This window comes from Symphalangus syndactylus, chromosome 21 (assembly GCF_028878055.3).
Source record: "Symphalangus syndactylus isolate Jambi chromosome 21, NHGRI_mSymSyn1-v2.1_pri, whole genome shotgun sequence".
In the NCBI taxonomy this organism is placed as follows: Eukaryota; Metazoa; Chordata; class Mammalia; order Primates; family Hylobatidae; genus Symphalangus; species Symphalangus syndactylus.
Window position 1 is genome coordinate 47053562 of NC_072443.2, and position 21736 is coordinate 47075297.

The 21736-nt window shown below is 38.3% G+C and overlaps 1 protein-coding gene across 6 annotated transcripts in view; it reads left to right on the forward strand.

Annotated features, from left to right (window-relative positions):
• The window catches only part of SEC22A (SEC22 homolog A, vesicle trafficking protein), a 75256-nt gene that overhangs the window by 43122 nt on the left and 10398 nt on the right, over positions 1-21736 (forward strand). For 5 of the 6 annotated variants that reach the window (XM_055260684.2, XM_063630171.1, XM_055260683.2 and 2 more), the window contains 2 exons: positions 2860-2975; positions 16557-16622. In XM_055260684.2, the coding sequence (XP_055116659.1) occupies positions 2860-2975; positions 16557-16622 (182 nt within the window). Of the gene's footprint in view, positions 1-2859; positions 2976-16556; positions 16623-20031; positions 20109-21736 lie in introns of all 6 variants that reach the window. The other variant, XR_010118476.1, reaches the window with a different exon arrangement.

Below are 21736 nucleotides of genomic sequence, written 5' to 3' on the forward strand. Positions count from 1 at the left end.
ATTTGTGTCCACCTCCCTTTTCTGACCATATTTCTCCCCACTTGTCACAAACATCGCTTTGAGCCAAACCAAACCAAACCACTAGCAATGCCCTATAGCAGAATGGCTGAGAACATGAATTCCAGAATCATCTAAATCCCAGTTCACGTACTTACTTTGTGCCTGTGAGTAAATTATTTAATGTCCCTAAACCTTTCCTATTCTGGGGGGGGGAAAAAACCCAGGATAATTATAGTGCCTACTGCATTGGGTTGTTGGAAGGATAAAGTGAGACCAAGTATATAAAGCACTTGGTGCCTGGCGTGTTGAGAACAGTCACTGTTGATAGAAGTAGTAGTTGTTGATGCTGTTGTTACTCGTTTCTCCCATTTCCATCTCCATCACATTCACATTCTTTACTCTGCATGGAATGCATTTCTTCCCGTTTGTACCTGACTACATTTTATCTGTCTTCAAAGATCTTTCCTGGTTCTGGACCACCCTCCGCCTACTTTTGTCTTTCCACTTCATCATTCCTTGCCTCTTTTAGCTTAGAATGCTTATCACTTTCATATACTTACCTGTTTTATCTCTTTTATAAAAGACTAGAAGTGCCTTGAGGGCAGAATATGTAATTTAATTTTTGTATCTTCTAAAGCATAGCATCTTGCACAGAACCATGCCAGAAAGTATTTACTGAATAAATATATTAATTTACTGTAACCAATAGCTCTTTGGTTCCTTTGGTTCCAAAGGGTTTGTTCTTACTTCTTTAGGAACTTTTGCAGAGTCTCCATAAACCATTGATACATTTTCAGAAACATTTAATTTTGTTATCGACATGCCATCCTTGGGTTCAAGAAGACTAAAGAAAAGACTTTGTAGCAGAAGGCAATAATAACAAAAGCAAAACAAAAACTGACCAGGTGACACTGCTTTGGATTCAGCAAAAGTATTGTTTTTCTACAGTGCCTCTCTCATTTGTTATTGTTACAAATACTCTACACCGAATATTATAGTACCTAGAATGGTGCCAAATTAAGCATTTTTGGATAATAGTGGATCTAAAATCTGTTTTACTGAAGTAAAAAAAATAGCATAAATAGTTAATACATTAAAATGTGGTTAAATATCTAGTTCAGCTTGTTAAAATGAGAAATTATTCTTAAGGAATGTCACCTTCTTATGTTGTGGGCAGACAGAATATTCTCTTGATAACTTCTCAAGGTACAAGCCACAGAACCTGGGAAGTGGGTGGGGGTGGAAGTAGGGGAATCTCTAGAATTTCTTCCCCACAGTGATTTGGCACAACACCAGCCGTCCTTCAGCAAAGGTGTACTGTGTTCTTGTTAAAGGAGACTTATGCTTTTTAAAGGCTTTTATGCTTTTAAATGTATAGACCAATTAGATAGATTTTTAAATCGTGAAATTTTTTTTGTTTACTGATATAACACTTGGAAGCAATATTGAATAGTGACATTTAATTTTCTATTGTCGTATTAAAATATCAAGGAAATTGATTGACAGCAGGCAGCTTGGGCACCAGAGAAGTTTAAGAAAATGTTATATAAGCACTTTCTGCTGAACTTGTGGAATAAATACTTTTTTGTGATATGTAGATTCTTGTGTTTTTATAACTGTTTAGGGAAGGTGTTCTGCTGTAATGGCGGAATATAAGTTGCAGAGATTTAAACCCGCCCTTATATTAATGTTCCACCTCATTAACTTAATTGTTAGGGCATTTACACTTCAGTGATTTAAATAAAATACTCTAAATGTGATTCTGTTGTCTTCTCTTTCCCTCTGTCTCCCGTTTGAGGTCTAGATGATTATGTATTTAATTTTGTGTTTTCATGTAGACCCTGTTGTTAATTCCATTAAGCATAAGATAATGATGAAGGGAAGCTATTGTATAACTTTTATGCTGCCGAAGCCCTGGAAGATAAGGGAATGTATTTATGAAAATAAAATGGTCACTTCTTCAGCTGGTGTTTTATCATTTTTACCTTCCAGTATTATTCAGAGGACCAGGAACTTCATAGCTGTAAGACTCCATTCTGTTTTGGAGTTCAGATTGCTGATTACATATGAGCTTTCACATGTATCCGGTGATATTTATAGCCCTAGAACCCAGATAAGGGAAAGTTTTGCTTAAAAGTAAGCTATGTTTGTACTTAAAAATGTTTCCTAAGCATTTTCAGAAAAAGTACGATTATGCAATGAATTTCCAAGCAAAGTCACCTTTACAAATACTTTCACCTACTTGCAAACAGTAGACATATTTACGCAGTAAGGTTTTTTCCAAATGATTTACTGCCAGTTGTGAGCATCCCTTAGCACTGTCTATCCCAAATGCAAGTTACATGTCTTTGCCAAAAACGTAGAGAAAGGCCAGATGCAATGTCTCATGCCTGTAATACCAGCACTTTGGGAGGCCAAGGCCAGAGGATCACTTGAGGCCGGGAGTTCAAGACCAGCTTGGGCAACATAGTGAGACCCTGTCTCTAAAAAATTCAAGAAAAAAATAGCCAGGCACGGTGGCACATGCTTGTAATTGTAGATAGTCGGGAATCTGAGGCACGAGGGTCGCTTGAGCCCTTGAGTTTGAGGCTTGTAGTGAGCTGTGATCGTGACCCTGTCTCAAAAAAAAGAAAAAGAAAAAAAAAGAGAAAAATAAGTTAATTTTTCAGGGAAATGAAGCTTTTATGTTGTCACCATTTTTCATTTTATAACAGTATTTAATTGTGAATATATGGTGTTAAATAATTCTATGAAGTATCTGCTTGACCCATTTAAGTTGAGCAGTGAATTTCTGTTTTACATAAGTTCATCTTTGTGAGGTATTGGTGTTCATTCCTAACTATTTCTTTTGTTTTCCAGCTCGCCAGCGACTGGAACCAGCAACTCTGTCAGGGATTGTAGGATTTATCCTTAGTCTTTTATGTGGAGCTCTGAATTTAATTCGAGGCTTTCATGCTATAGAAAGTCTCCTGCAGGTACTGTGCTATTTTTGCAATTTCAGTTGACTGTGCCTTTTCATTCTACTTGTTACATAATTGATTTGAATTGGATTGGGTATTAGTATAATTTACAGTGCATGCTCAAAATCTATGTTTTTTTATATCTGCTTTAGCCTCCTTCTAAAAACACTGGTTGGCTTTTTTGATTCCACCGGCACCTGTTTATTTATCATCTGCTCTTTACGAGGCACTATTTATAGGCACCCTGGGACCCCAAGATGTGTGTGACATAGGCCTTGCAGTCTCATAACTGAAAGTTGAACTGGGGAGGCAAGGAACTAATTGCCAAATACACAGAATTGGGAAGGGGGAGAGGTCAGTATATCAGGATTGGAGAAGGAAGGTTTTGTGGAGGAGAGTTGAGCTGGCCCTGGAAAGATCTGACCAGACAAAGAGCAGTGGAAGAATGAAGAGGGCACACGTGGGCTGTGTTTGTTCCACTTCTGTTTATTCCCTCCTTAGTTCATCTGCTCCTTTTTCTTTTTTTGTTAGTGGCTTCTTAAAACTTGAGCTTCCTAGAAAACCACAAATTTATTCAGATATTGCTAGCTATTTCATTTTCAAGTGGAGTTCCTTTCAGAAGCTATAGCTATCAGAATATACTAATTTTTTCTCATGCTTTTTGTAAACTTTTTGAAATTTTCTTTAAGTTTAGCACATTTGAGACTGCATAGCTTTCTTTTCCCTTATTTCTATTCACTTTCTCTGAAGAACTCTTGACATTCCCACATTATGAATCAGTCCTCTTTTTTTGGTTAGCATTAAGTGCAGAATACCATTTGTAAAAATCCACTCAGCATACTTTATATTCTGTTTTTAAATTGCTGTTAGTTTGGGGACCCCTCAGAGGGTATCTTTCTGCATCCATTTAGCCATGTAAAGCCAACAGCAGATGACATCACAGGTTCCAGCAGCAGAGCTGTTCCTAAAGGAGATGGACAGGACTTCTTATGACTTCCTAGTTCCCCTTCCAAACACCCTTTGCCCACAGGTTAAAGCTCCTCTCCTCTTTTAGGCACAGGACAGCTGGCTGCCGTCCCTTGGCCTTTCTGTTTCCTGTCCCCACACCACATCAGATTTATTCCAGCAGAAGGAGTTTAGTTTTCAGCTGTTTAGATGACCTAACAAAAAGAAGAAACAAAGGCAATTTGGAGACTGCTGATAGGAAAAGCTTATAAATAAGATACTCTTTTTTTTTTTTTTTTTTTTTTTTTTGTACTCAACATAGTAGAAATAACAGTAGTATAGGGGTATGAAGAGTTGTTGGTGAAGCAGGCTTGGGCTTGGGTAGAGAAAATCTTGACCCCCGCAGAGCCTCACTGTCTTTGACTTATAAAACAGTATACAAGTTATGGAACCTGGGGCTTAGACTGTGTTACCTTTAAGTTAAAATTCAAACAAGGCTATTGTATTTCACAAAACCAGTTTAAGGGAACAATAATTTATTTCATTTCAAGCACTCAGATATTATATCCCTCCTCTTCTTGGGCTGATTTCCTTCTTCTCCTCTGATTTAAAACTTAAAAACTGAGGAAAGTAGTATAAATTACAGCTTTCGTGCTTTTGAGATACTGCAACAGGCTAAAGCCTACCTTGTTTCCTAATTGTTCCTTGTCTTCCCTCTGATCAGTAGTGTCTCTGGCTCATTGCAGTTGATAGAGTTTTAGGTTTCAGAAGAACAATAATCTTATTAAACTAATTACCACTTAAGTGTGACTGATAGCTCTGAGATTTCTCAGCCTATTATACATTTTAAAAAGACAGCTTTACAGACCATGAATATAGATACAAAATCCTCAACAAAATACTGTCAAATTGTATCCAACAATGTGCAAAAATAATTAACACCACAACCAGGTGGAATTTATCCCAGGTATGCAGAGCTAGTCACCATTAGAAGCCAATTAATCCATCACATCAGGCTAAAGAAGAAAAATCACATGATCATATCAGTAGGTACAGAAAAAGCATTTGACAAAATCCAAACCCTATCCATCATAAAAACTTGGAGCAAACTAGGAATAAAGGGAAACATCCTCAATTTGATAAAGAACATCTATTGAAAGAACCTACAGCTAACATCATCTTTAATGATGAGAAACTAGATGCTTCCCCCTAAGACCAGGAACAGGGCAAGGATGTCCCCACTTACCACTCTGTCCAACATCATACTGGAAGTTCTAGTTGATGCAATAAGGTAAGGATAGGAAATAAAAGATACACAGATTAGGAAGGAAAAAATAAAGCTGTCTTTGTTCACAGATGACATGACTAAGTAGGATATGCCCATCAACAACAATAGCAAAAGCCTGGAATTAATAAGTAATTATTAGCAAGATTGCAGGATATGAGGTTAATATACAAAACTCAATTGCTTTCCTATATACCTACAAAGAATTGAAATTTGAAATTAAAAATACAATACCATTTATAGTGACACCAAACAAAAAGAGACATTTCAGAGTAAATCTAACAATGTATATACAAGATCTTTATGAGGAAAATGATAAACCTGATCAAATAAAGAAGATCTAAATAAATGGAGAGATATTCCATGTTTATAGACAGGAAGACTCAATATTGTTTAGGTGTCATTTCTTCCCAACTTGGTCTGTAGATTCAATACAATCCCAATCAAAATTTCAAGTTATTTTGTGGATATTAACAGTGATTCTAAAGTTCATATGGAAAAGCAAGGACCCGGTGTATAGGGAAAAACAGACTGTTTGCTTCTGTACTCTCACGATTCTCAATACTTCCAGAACTTCATTTTTGACACCAGATGTGTGGGATGTTTTCTCACATCAACAAATCCCCCAGTACCAGCTAGGTGTCCCTTAATTCAAATCACTTTTAACACTGTCTGCCTGGAGTTAATCCAGATGTCACAGGTAAAGAGTTCAGTCCCACAAGAATGCCCCCACCTCAGATGCTAGTTGCAAGTTCAGGTTGTCACCAATTGGAAGTTCCCACAACCCCCTCCTTGGATTCAATAATCTACTAGAATGGTTCACAGAACTCAGGGAAATATGTTTACTGGTTTATTATAAAGGAAATTACAAAGAATAAAGGTGAATAGCCATGAAGAGGTACATAGGGGAAGGTCTGAAAGAGTCCTGAGCACAGGAACTTCTATCCTCATGGAGCTGGAGTGTATCACCTTCCTGGCACATGGCACCCACCCAGAAGCTCTGTGAACCCCATCTTTTAGGGATTTTTATGGAGGGTTCTTCATATAGGCATGATTGATTATTAATTCAATCTCTAGTTTCTCTCCCCTCCCCGGAGGGTGGGAGTAGAACTTAAAGTTATTAGCTTCCAATCATGGCTTGGTCTTTGTGGTAACCAGCCCCCATCTAGGATCTCACCAAGAATTGCCTGATTAGCATAAAAGATGCTCTTATAACCTGGGAAATTCCAAGGGATTTAGGAGTTCTGTGTCAGATACTGTTTCTTTATCATATTATATATATATTTGAGATGGAGTCTCGTCCTGTCACCCAGGCTGGAGTGCAATGGCATGGTTTCGGCTCACTGCAGCCTCTGCCTCCCAGGTTCAAGTGATTCTCCTGCCTCAGCCTCCTGAGTAGCTGGGATTACAGACGTGCATCACCATGCCCGGCTAATTTTGTATTTTTAGTAGAGATGGGGTTTCACCATGTTAGTCAGGCTAGTCTCGAACTCCTAACCTCTAGTGATCCTCCCACCTTGGCCTCCCAAAGTGCTGGGATTACAGGTGTGAGCCGCCTTGCCCAGCCTCAGATGCTGTTATCACTCAAGAAATTACAAAGGTTTCAGTAGCTCTGTGTCAACACCAGGGTCAATGACCACATATAGGGAACAAAACAAAAAAGACCAAATATAGAAACAAGAGTCTCCTAGCACGTTTATTTACAAGGGTTTTAGGAGCTCTGTGTCAGGAATCAGGGGCAGAGGGGAGAAGAAAAATATATGGAACTCTCTGCTTAATTTTCTGTAGACCTAAAACTTCTCTTAAAAAGTCTATTTTAAAAATCCATCATTAAAACACAGACTTTCTCCATAATAAAAAATTGGAGGGGCTGGGCATGGTGGCTCGCACCTGTAATCCCAGCACTTTGGGAGGCCGAGGCAGGTGGATCACAAGGTCAAGAGCTCGAGACCATCCTGGCCAACATGGTGAAACCCCGTCTCTACTAAAAATACAAAAATTAGCTGGGTGTGGTGGTGCACGCCTGTAGTCCCAGCTATTTGGGAGGCTGAGGCAGGAGAATTGCTTGAACCTGGAAGGCGGAGGTTGCAGTGAGCTGAGATCATGCCACTGCACTCTTAGCCTGGCAACAAAGCGAGACTCCGTCTCAAAAAAAAAAAAAAAAAAAGTTGGAGGAAAACTGGAAAGGGAGGAATGTTCTCACTCTGGGTTTTGATATTCTTTAGTTAGGTGTTGCTCCACTTGGCAGTTACAGTAGAACCTGTTGTGCCCAGCCCACTCTTAGGAAGCAGAGGATTGGGCCTTCTCTTCCTATGGAGGGACTGAGTCTTCCCCTACACACAGGCCAGGTGAGGATAGTAAAGCCCCAGCCATAATGGAGCCTGAAATCAGGAATTCATGTTTCAAGGTTACATGTACAAATGTATGCCTTCTCAGAACAATGGCCATTTTGAGAAAGCCAGTGAGAGACAGCCAGACCAGGTCCTCTGGCCTAGCACCCACTAGTCCCTGCCAGGTCAGCCCAAGTCTCCTCACCTAGGATAGCTTGGTGGAATAACAATATTTTAATTTGCATAAAGAAACTCTGGAAAGATAAGAGACTAATGAACATGTTAGGAACTGGACAGATGGAAAATCGAGTGGGAATGAGACTTTTCCTGGTATATGTTTATGTGTATCTTTTTATATGTTATTTTTAATTTTTCAATCATGAATATTTCACTCACATATTAAATAAATATTTATTAGCACCTCTTATGTAAGCAGAAAAAAAGACAACTTTTGTTAACTTAATTAGTAGATTTTTAAGCAACAAACATTTCAAGCAAAGTAAAGGTAAATATTTTTGTGGGGGAGCCTGAATATTTTGCAGGGCATTGCAACTTCTTCCTGCCCTATGTTAGATTTCAGTTTCCCTAGAAACTTAAAGAGATTTTTTTGTTTTTTTTTTGTTTATTTAAAACAGTTCATCACAACTATGGTGGTGGAGTGTGAAAGAAGCGTGGGGTATAAGTTATGAATGGGGAAAAGGTTAGAGTGGTCCTTTTTATTAGCAGGTCATTTATAATTTGGGAACTCTGTGTGTAGGCTTGTGTGTTTCCGATGGTTGATACAGAATCCTTTCTTTTGTCTTAGACTAAATTACTCCAACATTTCTTACTTACCTGATCCAGGGAACTGTAAATTGGTTCATATGGGATTCTTAGCTATCTGGAAAATGAGGGCATTGGTACCTGCCTCTGTGTTCCCTTATCACTTAAAGTCTTTGTTCTGCCATAACCCATACACATAACCCTGAAGTATTCCACATACACTCATTTAGTAGTTGAGGTTACTGAGAGAGTGATTCTCAGAGGAGCGAGGAAACAACAGAATGCAAAGTTGGGGATACTGTGGTCCACAAGTAGTTTGTCACTCATAGGTAGTTTTAAAAGATTTTCCAGCAAATTCTGATCCTCTCACCTAAATGAAAATCAGTACCTTTGCAAATCCACTTGACCAAAAGTTAGGAACTCCCATTGTTCCAGTTATTGAGGACTTTATATCTGCATTGAGTACAATGTTCTGGTAAGTGACTGTGCTTGGAAATATTTTTCCTTTCCTTTTCCCACTGTGAAGATAAATGAAGGAGCACTATATAGTGTTAGAATTATCTGCTTTGTAAAGATTCTGTGTCCTAAAAGATGGAATGGATGATAAGTGAACAAAAGGAGAAAATTAAGTGTCAGAATGTAAATGGACACAATGATAAACTTAAGAGCTTTAAACCAGATAGGTTCAGGAGTGCAAACTAGAGTAATTTTCCAAGTACATCCTTGGCCCGACTTAACCTGAAAGAAAATACATACAAAATTGGGAACCTGAGGTCTCTTACTTTTAATTTTCCCTTATTGAAGTCTCTTTTTATCATTGTTCACAACTTATATTGGATAAAAGATCCTTTTTATTTTCACTAAAGCCATTAGTCTTAAGACATACTCTTAGCCTTCTTTATGGTTGATCATTACATTTTACATTAGGAATAATCTCAAATGTCACTCTAGATAATTTTTGGCTAGTAAAGGTAGAACTTTCTGAGGTAGTCTGCTCTGAAGACTTGAGTGCAAATCCCAGGGCACAGGACTTAAAGTTTTATCTATTTTGAAGTTGCCTACAATGGTGTTATTCATATCACAATGGTGATAGAGGAGGGGGGAGGGCAGTACCCCAGATTGAGTGGGCTTACTGCTTCTCTGATACTTGATTTAAGAGCAAAGGACTTATTTGGGAATTATAATTTTAGATCTGACTGAAAATATGTAATGTATTTCCTGAGTTTGAGTAATATATAGACATTAAAGTTTACTTTTTTAAAGCCATGAATTCTAAACACTCTTTTTGAATGCTAAAAATGATTGCAACATTTATCTCTAGTATCTTGAAGCTCATTTAAATTTGAGGACCCACATGAATCAACATTCTTTTATGTTATTAATGGTGTTTGAAGGTTCAGCACAAGTTTGTTTCTTCCAGATTATTAACTGCCTCATAGGGTGATAGCAAGGAATTTATTCAGATATGTAGCACTGAAGTTTTCTTGGTGTCTAACTTTAGACTGGGGAGGCTTAGGATGGGTATAGTTTTTTTAAGTTCATAAGTTTATTTTGGTGTCCACAGTACTATATAAATTAGATTATTTTCACTTCCTAACTTTGCTCTGAGTTTAGAGATGGTAATAAGTTTCTTGTGAATTGATACCTTATGAAGGCATAAGCTTTTATCACATTGGCTTATATTACATGTATTTCTTTAAGGATCAACCTTGAAACAATTACATTAATTAGGCTAATACCAACCTGGAAGTAATTTGCATATGGCACATTAGAAAAAAATGGAATCTTCTGATATCTCAGTAGAAATGCTGACCTGGAAGTTAAGATACCTGGGTCCCATCTGCCAGTAACTTTGTGACCCTACATGGGTTATTTTACCTTCTTGTATCTCATCTTGCAATTCTGCAAGATGAAGGTTTTAGACTACATAAGCCCAGGGACCATTTCTTAGGTCTTAGGACAGACAGTCTAAGATTTCTCTGATTCTAAAATTGTTTGTAAAAGCTTCTACAAAGCAGAAGTCATCAACTTGCTTTTATTTCTTATCTTCTTTCCCATAGACTTGTTAATACCTTTTAAAGAAATTAGTCCCTGCTGGCCAGGCACGGTGGCTCACACTTGTAATCCCAGCACTTTGGGAGGCCAAGGCAGGTGGATCATGAGGTCAGGAGTTCGAGACCAGCCTCGCCAAGAGACCAGCCTGGTCAATATGGTGAAACCCCATCTCTACTAAAAATACAAAAATTAACTGGGCGTGGTGGCAGGTGCCTGTAATCCCAGTTACTCGGGAGGCTGAGGCAGGAGAATTGCTTGAATCTGGGAGGCGGAGGTTGTAGTGAGCCGAAGATCGTGCCATTGCACTCTAGCCTGGGTAACAGAGCAAGACTCCATCTCAAAAAAAAAAGAAAGAAATTATGTCCCTGCTAATACTTAACAGAACTTTTTCATTTATTTAGTGACATATCTATGCTAAGATGTGGTGCCTACTTTCTTTCAAAAGAAATAAAAGTATTTTTTCTGATTATATGCTAATTCGTTGTTAAAGAATTAGGGGATCATACAAGACAGTGCCATGAAATAGAAGATAATAAAGATTAAATAACATTAAAAAATGGAGAAAGAAAAAAGTTAGAAATAAATAAACTAAAAATAACATAAAAAAGAGTTGGGGGAAATGTATAAAGAATAAAAATTATCCCCAGATTTTCATACATGTACATGTATCCATTATGTCCTTTTTTTCACTTAATATTAAAAAGTAAATATTCCCTAATTATTATAAACATTTTTATAATATCCTCCTAATACATTGTGTGGCCATTATATGAGGCTTTTGTTTACCTTCATCCTCATCTTTTTTTTTTCTTAAAGAGACAGGGTCTCGCTATGTTGGCCAGGTTGGTCTTAAACTCCTGGCCTCAAGCACTTTTCCCACCTTGGCCTCCCAAAGTGCTAAGATCATAGCATGAGCCACAGCCCCTGGCCCCATCCTCATCTTTAAAAGAAAATGTCCTTTATTTGTTTTCAGAGCAATACGTTGGTACTCTAGTATCCCCTAAAGGTGAATAGTGACATTCATAAAAATTTGTATTGGAACTCCTTACCTCTGCCCTCTTCTTCCTCTCCTCTGCCTTCCTTCCTGTCTGTGTTTCCTCACCCCTGTCCACTCCCACTTTTGTTCCTGTTCCTAACCTCTGCCCACCTTCCAACCTCTGGCTATTCCTTCACCTACATTTCATCTGCTATCTGCTGCTTCCCTACTGGCTCGTTTCCCTCAGCCCTGCTGTTCTTTAAAAAGCAAACAATAACAAAACCAAAAAAGCCTCTTTACATATGCTCTCTTCTAATTTTTTGAGAGAGTAGACTACGTTTGTTGTCTTGCTCCTTTACCCTCTATTTCTTTTTTTTTTTTTTTAAGTTCTAGGGTACATGTGCACAACATGCAGGTTTGTTACACATGTATACATGTGCCATGTTGGTGTGCTGCACCCATTAACTCGTCATTTACATTAGGTATATCACCTAATGATATCCCTCCCCCCTACCCCCACCCCACGACAGACCCCGGTGTATGATGTTCCCCTTCCTGTGTCCAAGTGTTCTCATTGTTCAGTTCCCACCTATGAGTCTTAGTCTACTATGATCTCTTTTCTGCTCCTGTAATTCTCAAAGATATCCACCATTAAGCTCACCAGTATCCTTTCAATTGCCAAATACAGCAGATACTCTTTAGAGTCTCATCTTATGTATCCTCTCTCCTCATCTATCATTATGTTCTTCCTTTTAAACATTTCCTTGTTTAATTTCAAAAAATGAATTTTGTTTCAGGGAACATAGACACAAATCATTGTTAATAGTTTAATGTATTTACATTTTTCTTCTTGACAAATCTCTTATCCGTTCATTTTTATGAAACTGATTTTTGTTTTGTTTTGTTGTTTCCCTCTTTCTCTTCCTATTCCTCAGTTTATTTGATACACTTACTTCCTCCACCTGTCCTTTATATAGTGGCATTCTCCAGTATTCTGTCCTTGTCTTTATATTCTTACAACTCCATGCCTTCTTCTTGGTTACTTTCATAATGGCCTTTTTGAAAAAATACACATACATATATACATACACACACACATACAGTAAAATATGCACATGAAAATTTTCAAAGCCTATAAGAGTTGATATTTTCACAGAAAAGTAATTGCCTCCCAATTTTCTTCCTCAGAGTCATCCTTCTAGGGAGATTATGTGCCTATGCTAGTATATAGGTATTTATATATTTACTTATGCAATTATTCTTTTAAAAATTTTTATAGAAATGATAGCATACTCAATACTAATTTGCATCTTTTTAAGTCTAAAAATATGTAGGAGTTTATTTCACATCAGTACACAGAGATCTATTCTTTTTAGTGGCTGCATGACTTTTTATTAAATATTTGCGTTTTCCTTTCGCTGCACCACATAACATCTTATTTTGAAAGAATTCAAACTTACAGAAAAGTTTAAAGAACAGCAGAATTAACATCCACCCCATATACCTACCTACCATTTTACTTTCTTCTTTCTTTTTTTTTTTACTGAGTCATTTGAAAGTTAATACTGTAGGCATCATCTCAGTTTATTCCAAAATTGAATTCAATGTGTATGTCTTAAGGGCTAAGATATTCTTTTACGTAATCATAATACCTTAATCACACCAAATAATTTAACATTAGTATAGTATTACCTAATAGAAAATCTATTCAAATTTGCACAGTTGCCCCCAGAATGTTCTATATAGTGTTTTGTTCTTCTCTCTAATCTAGGAGCTAATCAAGAATTGAGATTTTTACTTGGTTGTCATAGGCCTTTCATTTAACTACTATTAGAAGACTGCCAAGTTAGATCTCTGGATCAAACTCTTTCCTGAAGCAGACTGAAGTATTTGCTAAATATAATTATTTGGATGTCCCACTAGCAGTTCTAGAATAGCATGTTCCACAGTGAGCTCAATATTTTCTGCTCTTGAATTACTTTTCTTCCTATACGCCCAACTTAGTGCATGGTGTCATTCACACGTTGCCTAAACAAGAAGCCTCTGAGTCACCTTAATCACCTCCCTCTTTGACACTGTACACACTACTTTCCTTTGCCTTTGATTATCTTCCTACCTTGCCTACCTGGTTGAGCCTTTAAGACCCAGGTTAAGCTTTACTCCCTCTAGGAAGTCTTCCCTGGCCTTTCTTTTTTCTCTATGCAGAGTTAGATGTGTCTCCACTGGGCTCCCTTAGTATCCTCTACACGCACCTGTGCCATCAGTTATCACTTTGGGTGGTAATTATTGACTTATGTATCTGCCTTCTTAATTAGAGTGACCTCCTTAAATTGGTGTGGACTTAACTCTTTTCTTTTTGTTTTTTTTTTTGTTTGTTTAAGATGGAGTTTCGCTCTGTCACCCAGGCTGGAGTGCAGTGGCGCAATCTCGGCTCACTGCAAGCTCCACCTCCCAGGTTCACACCATTCTCCTGCCTCAGCCTCCCGAGTAGCTGGGACTACAGGCTCCCGCCACCATGCCCGGCTAATTTTTTGTATTTTTAGTAGAGACAGGGTTTCACCGTGTTAGCCAGGATGGTCTCGATATCCTGACTTCATGATCTGCCCACCTTGGCCTCCCAAAGTGCTGGGATTACAGGCATGAGCCACCGCGCTGGCCTGACTTAACTCTTTTCTGTACTAGGGATAGTAACAAAGTAACTGGTTTGTAAATGCTTAATATTTATTAAATGGAATAATATGCTAGTAGACAGTCTTTTCTTTATCAATTAAAGATTTTTTAAATGACGCAGACAGTAACCCCAGGGAGAGAGGAGTTAGTGAATGTTTCTGAGTACTTACTATGTACCAGTTACTTTTCTTTGTATTTGCAAATGTTATTTCGCTTAATCTCTACAATTTTTATTTTTCAAAAGAGGAAATTAAAGTTAAATAAGTGTCCCAGATTATAAGTAAAGATTTGAACCCAAGTCTGACTGACTCTAGAAATATGCTCCTAAGTGTTTTAAAGGCATTTAAGGCCAGACACAGTGGCTCACGCCTGTAATCCCAACACTTTCGGAGGCCGAGGCAGGCAGATCACTTGAAGTCAGGAGTTCAAGATGAGCCTGGCCAACCTGGTGAAACCCCACTCTCTACTAAAAAATACAAAAATTGGCCAGGCATGGTGGTGGGCACCTGTAATCCCAGCTACTTAGGGGGCTGAGGCAGGAGAATTGCTTGAACCTGGGAAGCAGAGGTTGCAGTGAGTCAAGGTCGAGATTCAGTGAAGAAAGAAAGAAAGAAAGAAAGAAAGAAAGAAAGAAAGAAAGAGAAAGAAAGAAAGAAGGAAGGAAGGAAGGAAGGAAGGAAGGAAAGAAAGAAAGAAAAGAAGAAGGAAGGAAGGAAGGAGAGGAAGGAAGGAAGAAAGGAAGAAAGAAGAAAGAAAGAGGCTGGGCGCAGTGGCTGACGCCTGTAATCCCAGCACTTTGGGAGGCCGAGGCAGGCGGATCGCAAGGTCAGGAGATCGAGACCATCTTGGCTAACACAGTGAAACCCCAACTCTACTAAAAATACAAAAAAAAAAAACGTAGCCGGGCATGGTGGCACGCACCTGTAGTCCTAACTACTCTGGAGGCTGAGGCAGGAGAATCGCTTGAACCTGGGAGGCGGAGGTTGCAGTGAGCCAAGATCGCGCCACTGCACTCCAGCCTGGGTGACAGAGCAAGACTCCATCTCATTAAAAAAAAAAAAAAAAGAAGGAAAAGAGAGAAAGAAAAGAAAGTGATTAAGAGAGTTAGAAAGTCTAAATTTAAAGAAAAATACAGTATCCAATTGTAGGACAATAAATTATGGTATATCCCCACAATTAAAGGTTATATAATCATTACAAATTGTGTGGTTGAGGAATATTTACTGTCTTGGGAAAGTGTTTATGTAGTAATGTGAAGTACTAAAAAGTAGTATATAAAAGTATCTATTTTTTAAAATGTGTCTACATACACAGAAAAGACTGGAAGGAAATACATGAAAGGGTTGGCAGTAATTTTCCCAGAGTTGTGGCATTTATAGGTTATATTAATTTCTTCTTTGTATAATCTGTATTTTCCAGATTCTCTACAATGAACATGAACTTTTATAATCAGAAAAAAAGGTCATTTAAAAAGTAAAGGACTAAAGAAAAAATAATCAAGCAGAACTTAAGGTTTTAGAATTATTAAACTGGAAAGGTTTCGTGTTGACCTTCCTTGCCTCTGGGGTGCAACTGGCCTGAGCATCCCAGACAGATGAGTGGTTCCTATTTTAAGATCTTCTCACTAGAATAAGCCAGCTTTCCTCTGCCTTACAGTCAGTTCTGTTGCCTAATAACCAGTGCAAAAGGAATTTTTCCTTTATACTATTTTATGAAGAAATGATAATGAGATACTCTTCTATGTCTTGTGGAAATTTTCATTGTATAAAGAGATTTTTTTTCTCTCTAATATAAGAAAAGGGCCAAATTAATGTTCCTGCCTGGAAGAAAAATAAATGTAATGCTCCTGCCCGGACTTTATGTTTTACTGTATAAAAACATTGAAAGAAGTTGATAATGTAGATATTTAAGAAGAACTAAAAAGGAATAGGAAAGCATGGGTTGTTACATGTCTCCATTAGTTTTCTTTTCAGAGACATTCTATGCATGAGGTACCTCTGTTTTTCCTCTGGGTGGCTGTTTTTCTAGCATAACACGCAAGACTGATTAGTCTTAATTTTTCTCGTTGGGATTTAGCACACTCTAGTGGACAGTAGCTTTTCAGTTTTCACAGTTTTTAAAAAAAATCGTATCAAATTACTTTATTGGACAATTCAGTGATATACTTACTAGCAGTAAAGTTTGTCAGTATTTGAGTCAAGTAATGACCCTAGTGAGCCAGAGTAACTTTGTCAGCCACTGGGGTGTTGTACATTTGTACATGATTTTTTTTAGCAGTAGGAGAGGCTTTTAACATTATGTCAGAACTTTTCCCCAGTGGTTTTCCTCTTTTGAGTGGAATGAAATTGATGGGGGTGGCCAAAATGTAGAGGAACACTTGTACCTCTACCTCACGCTCTTTAGGTCTTAGAATGTGCTTTATGTTTTCGTTTTAGGACTCTTGAGAATTTTTATATACCAGTGTGTGACAATTTTGACTGTGTGTAAATATTGTTATATCCTATCTTGATGGATTGTTTCTGGAAATGGGCTCCCACTGGAAACAAAAATAATCTTTTATTTTCCTTTTGCAGAGTGATGGTGATGATTTTAATTACATCATTGCATTTTTCCTTGGAACAGCAGCCTGCCTTTACCAGGTATGTTTTCTTACATTTTAAAGAAACACTTACCATTATTGTTTACTTCGGGTATCAATTCTAACAATTGTGCATTTTAAATAAATTATTAAAACTCTGAGTTCTTTGGTTCTCTTTTAATTTGAGCCTCTTTTAACTTTGTGACCTACATCTCCATTTTGAGTGGACATACATCCTAATGAACCTGATGTTAACCTTCTTCCTGTGCTGAGGCTTCAGTGGTGGTATGTCATCTGCCTATGGGTAGTAAAGACTACTTCTAGGCTGGGCGTGGTGGCTCATGCCTGTAATCCCAGCACTTCGGGAGGCCTAGGTGGGCAGATCACTTGAGGTCAGGAGTTCAAGGCCAGCTGGCCAACACGGTGAAATCTTGTCTCTACTAAAAATTAGCTGGGTGTGGTGATGTGTACCTGAAGTCCCAGCTACTTGGGAGGCTGAGACAGGAGAATTGCTTGAACCCAGGAGGCGGAGGTTACAGTGAGCCAAGATCGCGCCACTGCACTCCAGCCTGGGCAACAGAGCGAGACTACATCTCAAAAAAAAAAAAAAAATACTACTAGATTTTCTGGTGGTTGATTATTCAGCTTCCAGGTTCTGCTTATACTCTAGGCTGAGGATTTTGTATTGGAGGGAAGTTTTTGAATAGACAATGGCACAGCAAAAGCAGGATTTTAGGATTCAATTTAGCAGTAATGAATAGAATGGACTATAAGAGCAGAGAGACTGGAAGCAAGGAAATTGGTTTGGAATTATTACTGCAGGTAGAAAGTAATGAAAGCCAACATATAGTAATGGCAGTGAGGATAGAAAAAAATTGACATTGAGAAGGAAGACTCACTGGGACTTGAAGACTGTGAAACTTAAGGAGGGAAGAGATTTTGCACCTGGGTGACATGGAGACTGATAGTCACATTTCCAAGGCCAGAGGAGGCACACTTGTAGGAAAGGAAGTTACCAGTTACCCAAATGCAAGAATGTCTTTGTTAAAACATGTTACAGCAGGCCAGGCTCCGTGGCTCACGCCTGTAATCCCAGCACTTTGGGAGGCTGAAGCAGGCAGACCACTTGAGGTCAGAAGTTCGAGACCAGCCTGGCCAACATGGTGAAACCCTGTCTCTACTAAAAATACAAAAATTAGCTGGGCATGGTGGTGGCGCATGCCTGTAATCCCAGCTACTCAGGAGGCTGAGGCAAGAGAATCACTTGAGCCTGGAAGGCGGAGGTTGCAGTGAGCTGAGATCATACCACTGCACTCTAGCCAGGGCGATAGAGTGAGACTGTCTCAAAACATGTTACAGCAAGCAAGGCTTTTTGACCTAACGTTTTTATAAGTGACACATTTTTCTAGCTTCAATTAGAAAAAATGTTAAGAGTCAGAACTGCAAATATAAGACTACCTAAAGTTCAGTGGACGTCTTTAGGGACATATTTGGAATATATATATCTGACTTTTATGTAAAGACATTAGACATTTTAGTTCTAGTGGCCCCATTTTTTAAAATCTCTTGATTTTCCTTTTTTTTTTTTTTTTGAGACAGAGTCTCGCTCTGTCGCCCAGGCTGGAGTGCAGTGGCGCGATCTGGGCTCACTGCAAGCTCCGCCTCCCGGGTTCACACCATTCTTCTGCCTCAGCCTCCCGAGTAGCTGGGACTACAGGCACCTGCCATCACACCCAGCTAATTTTTTGTATTTTTAGTAGAGATGGTTTTCACCATGTTAGCCAGGATGGTCTCGATCTCCTGACCTTGTGATCCACCCTCCTCGGCCTCCCAAAATGCTGGGATTACAGGCATGAGCCACCACGCCCGGCCAAAAAATTGCTTGATTTTCTTAACCATTTATATTATCTTCAGAAATTTTCTGTCAAATCTGACAGATTTAATCATGATGAATGACACTTCATGCAGGAAATGTGAAAACTTAGATTTGTTAATGTCACATAGTGCTTTAATTTTATGAAATATCCTTGTATATATTTTCTATTTTAATTTGTATCCTGTCACAAAAGGGATAATATCTCATTTTTTAAAGTGAGAAAACAGACAGTTTCAGTACTGTCCTGAGATCACATAGTCAGAACGTGGTAGAGTCAGGACTTAACTCTGGGTCTCTGATTTTGAGTATTGTGTTCTGTCTACTATATCATGCTGTCTGTAGGCAAAATTCCTAATTTGTATAATTTTTATAATGTAATAGTTATAATTTTATAACTATACACGTGATCTCATTTGATTTTTATCTAAAGCTGTGAGGTATTTAATATAATTTTATGAATAATCATTCTTGTAAAATACAAGTTTTGGTTGCTTTGTCTTAAGTAATTGTAAATGCTTAGTAATAATGGCAGAATGTATTGAGCTCTTATTTTGTGTTAAGCCTTTTATATTCATTGTACCATTAAATTCTCACAAAAAGGAAGATACACTATTATATCCTCCTCACTGAGGTATAGACAGTTCTTATAGCTTGTTAGTGACTTGAACCCAGATCTTTGTGACTTGAGAGTAGGTGACTACCAGGCTATAGATAAGCACACCTCTGTTACATTTCCCAGAACAGCCCCAAGTAGTTCTGAGAGTTGCCTCATGGTAGAGTGGTGTCACTCAAGTGTTCTTTTACTTGAGAGAAGTAAACAAATTCATGGTTTAAAAAAGAAAAGCAGAAAACTAATTTCCTCACATTGAAAGGCATGAAACTGCCTGCTTTCTAAATGTGATGAGCAGGGTGATAATAATGCTGTTTTTTTTTCCCCACAGTAAAACTTAAGTAATTATGTTTTGCCATATAACATGCTCTGTCTCCAGTTGTCAGAATATTTTTAAATCCTCTTTAGATCATATCTGAAAAGCCATTACCACGTGGTTTGTCACCTTTTTCTTCAGGATGCAGGTATGGAAGCCCAGAGCTCAGCCTGATAGGATTAATCTTGGCATGGAACATTTCAAATAGGAAAGCAAAGGATCAGTGAAGAAACTAGAGACTTCCTGTTCTCTCAATGTTTTACTTTGAAAACTTGAAACTTACAGAAAAGTTGAAAAACCAGTATACTTAGAGTGATCGGTTGTTAACATCTTGCAACACCTTCTTTATCTCACTCTCTCTTTATATGTATGTGCATATAGCGTGTATAAACACACCATCCCCGACTTGGAACTTTTTTTACTTTATAATGATGCAAAAGTGATATGCACTCAGTAGAAACCATGTTTCAGGTACTCACATGACCATTCTGGTTTTCAGCACACTATTCAATAAATTACATGAGACAACGAACGTATTTGAATAAAATAGGCTTTGTATTAGATGATTTTGCCCAGCTGTAGGCCAAAGTTCTGAGCGTGTTTAAGGTAGGCTAGGCTAAGCTATGATGTTTGGTAAGTTAATTGTATTAAATACATTTTTAACTTAGGATATTTTCAACTTACAATGAGTATATCAGGATGTGACCCTATCGTAAGCCAAGGAGCTTCTGTAATTGTTTATAAAGTAAGTTTTAGACATATATGTATGGGTAAAGTTTTTCTAATTAAACTTTTTATTTTGGGATAATTGTAGATTTACATGGAGTTGCAAGACAGATCTTATGTACCCTTTACCTGGTTTCCCCCAGTGTTACCATCTTGCAAAACTATATAAAACAGTATCACAACCAGAGTATTGATACTGATATAGTCAAGATACAGAACATTCCTGTCACCACAGGGATCCCTCATGTTGCCTTTTTATAGCCATATCCACTTTCTTAATCTAACCCCTCTTTAATCTCTGGCAATTACTAACGCATTCTCCATTTCTATAATTTTCTCATTTTAAGGACATCATATAAATGGAATTATATAGTATATAACTGGCATAGTTCAGAATGCTACGAGAAAATACCATAGATTGGGTGACTTAAACAACAGACATTTCTTTCTCACAGTTCTGGAATCTGGAAGTCCAAGATCCAGATGCTGGCAAATCATGTTCTTGTTGAGGGCCCTTTTCCTGGCTTGCAGAAGGCTGCCTTCTCAGTATATCCTCACACAGAGAAAGTACTGAGATCTCTTCCTCCTCTTACATGGCATTGATTCCATTATGGGGGCTCCGCCCTCATGACTTTATCTAAACCTCATTACCTCCCAAAGGCCCCAGCTCCTAATACCATCCCATTAGGGATTAAGGGCTTCAACATTTGAAGTAACCTTTTGTGATAGGCATTTTTTTTGTTGGTTTTTTGGGGGGGTTTTTTTGGGACGGAGTCTCGCTCTGTCACCCAGGCTGGAGTGCAGTGGCGCGATCTTGGCTCACTGCAACCTCCGCTTCCTGGTTCAAGCAATTCTCCTGCCTCAGCCTCCTGAGTAGCTGGGATTACAGGTGCACGCCACCATGCCTGGCTAATTTTTGTATTTTTAGCAGAGACGGGGTTTCACCATGTTGGTCAGGCAACTTCTGACCTCGTGATCCACCCACCTCAGCCTCTCAAAGTGCTGGGATTACAGGCATGAGCCAGATAGGCATTTTTTTACTCAGCATAATTCTCTGGAGATTCAGCTAAGTTGTTGCATAATCAATTATTTGTTGCTTTTTATTGCTGAGTAGTATTCCGTGATATGTATTCAATGTAGTACTAAATGATTTGTTCCTTTTTTTTTTTTTTTTAAAGACAGGGTCTTGCTCTGTCACCCAGGCTTGAGTGCAGTGGTGCCGTCGTAGCCTCACTGCAGCTTTGACTGGGCTCAAACCTCCTGAGTAGCTAGGACTATAGGTGTGTGCCACCACACCCAGCTAATTTTCTAATTTATTTTTGTAGAGATAGGGTCTTGCCATGTTGCCCAGGTTGGTCTTGGACTCCTGGCCTTAAGCGATCCTCCCACCTCAGCCCCCACAAAGCTCTAGGGTTACAGATGTGAGCCACAACATCCAGCTTCATTTACTTATTGAAGGATATCTGAGTTGTTTTAAAATGTTGGCTATTATAAAGCTGCTATAAACAATTATGTGTGCAGGTTTTTGTGTGGACATAAGTCTTCACTTCTTTGGGATAAATGCCTAGGAGTACAATTGCCAGATTATGTGGTAGTTTTATTTTTTTATTTTTGTTTTTTTTTTAACCAATATAAAAGTTTAATTCA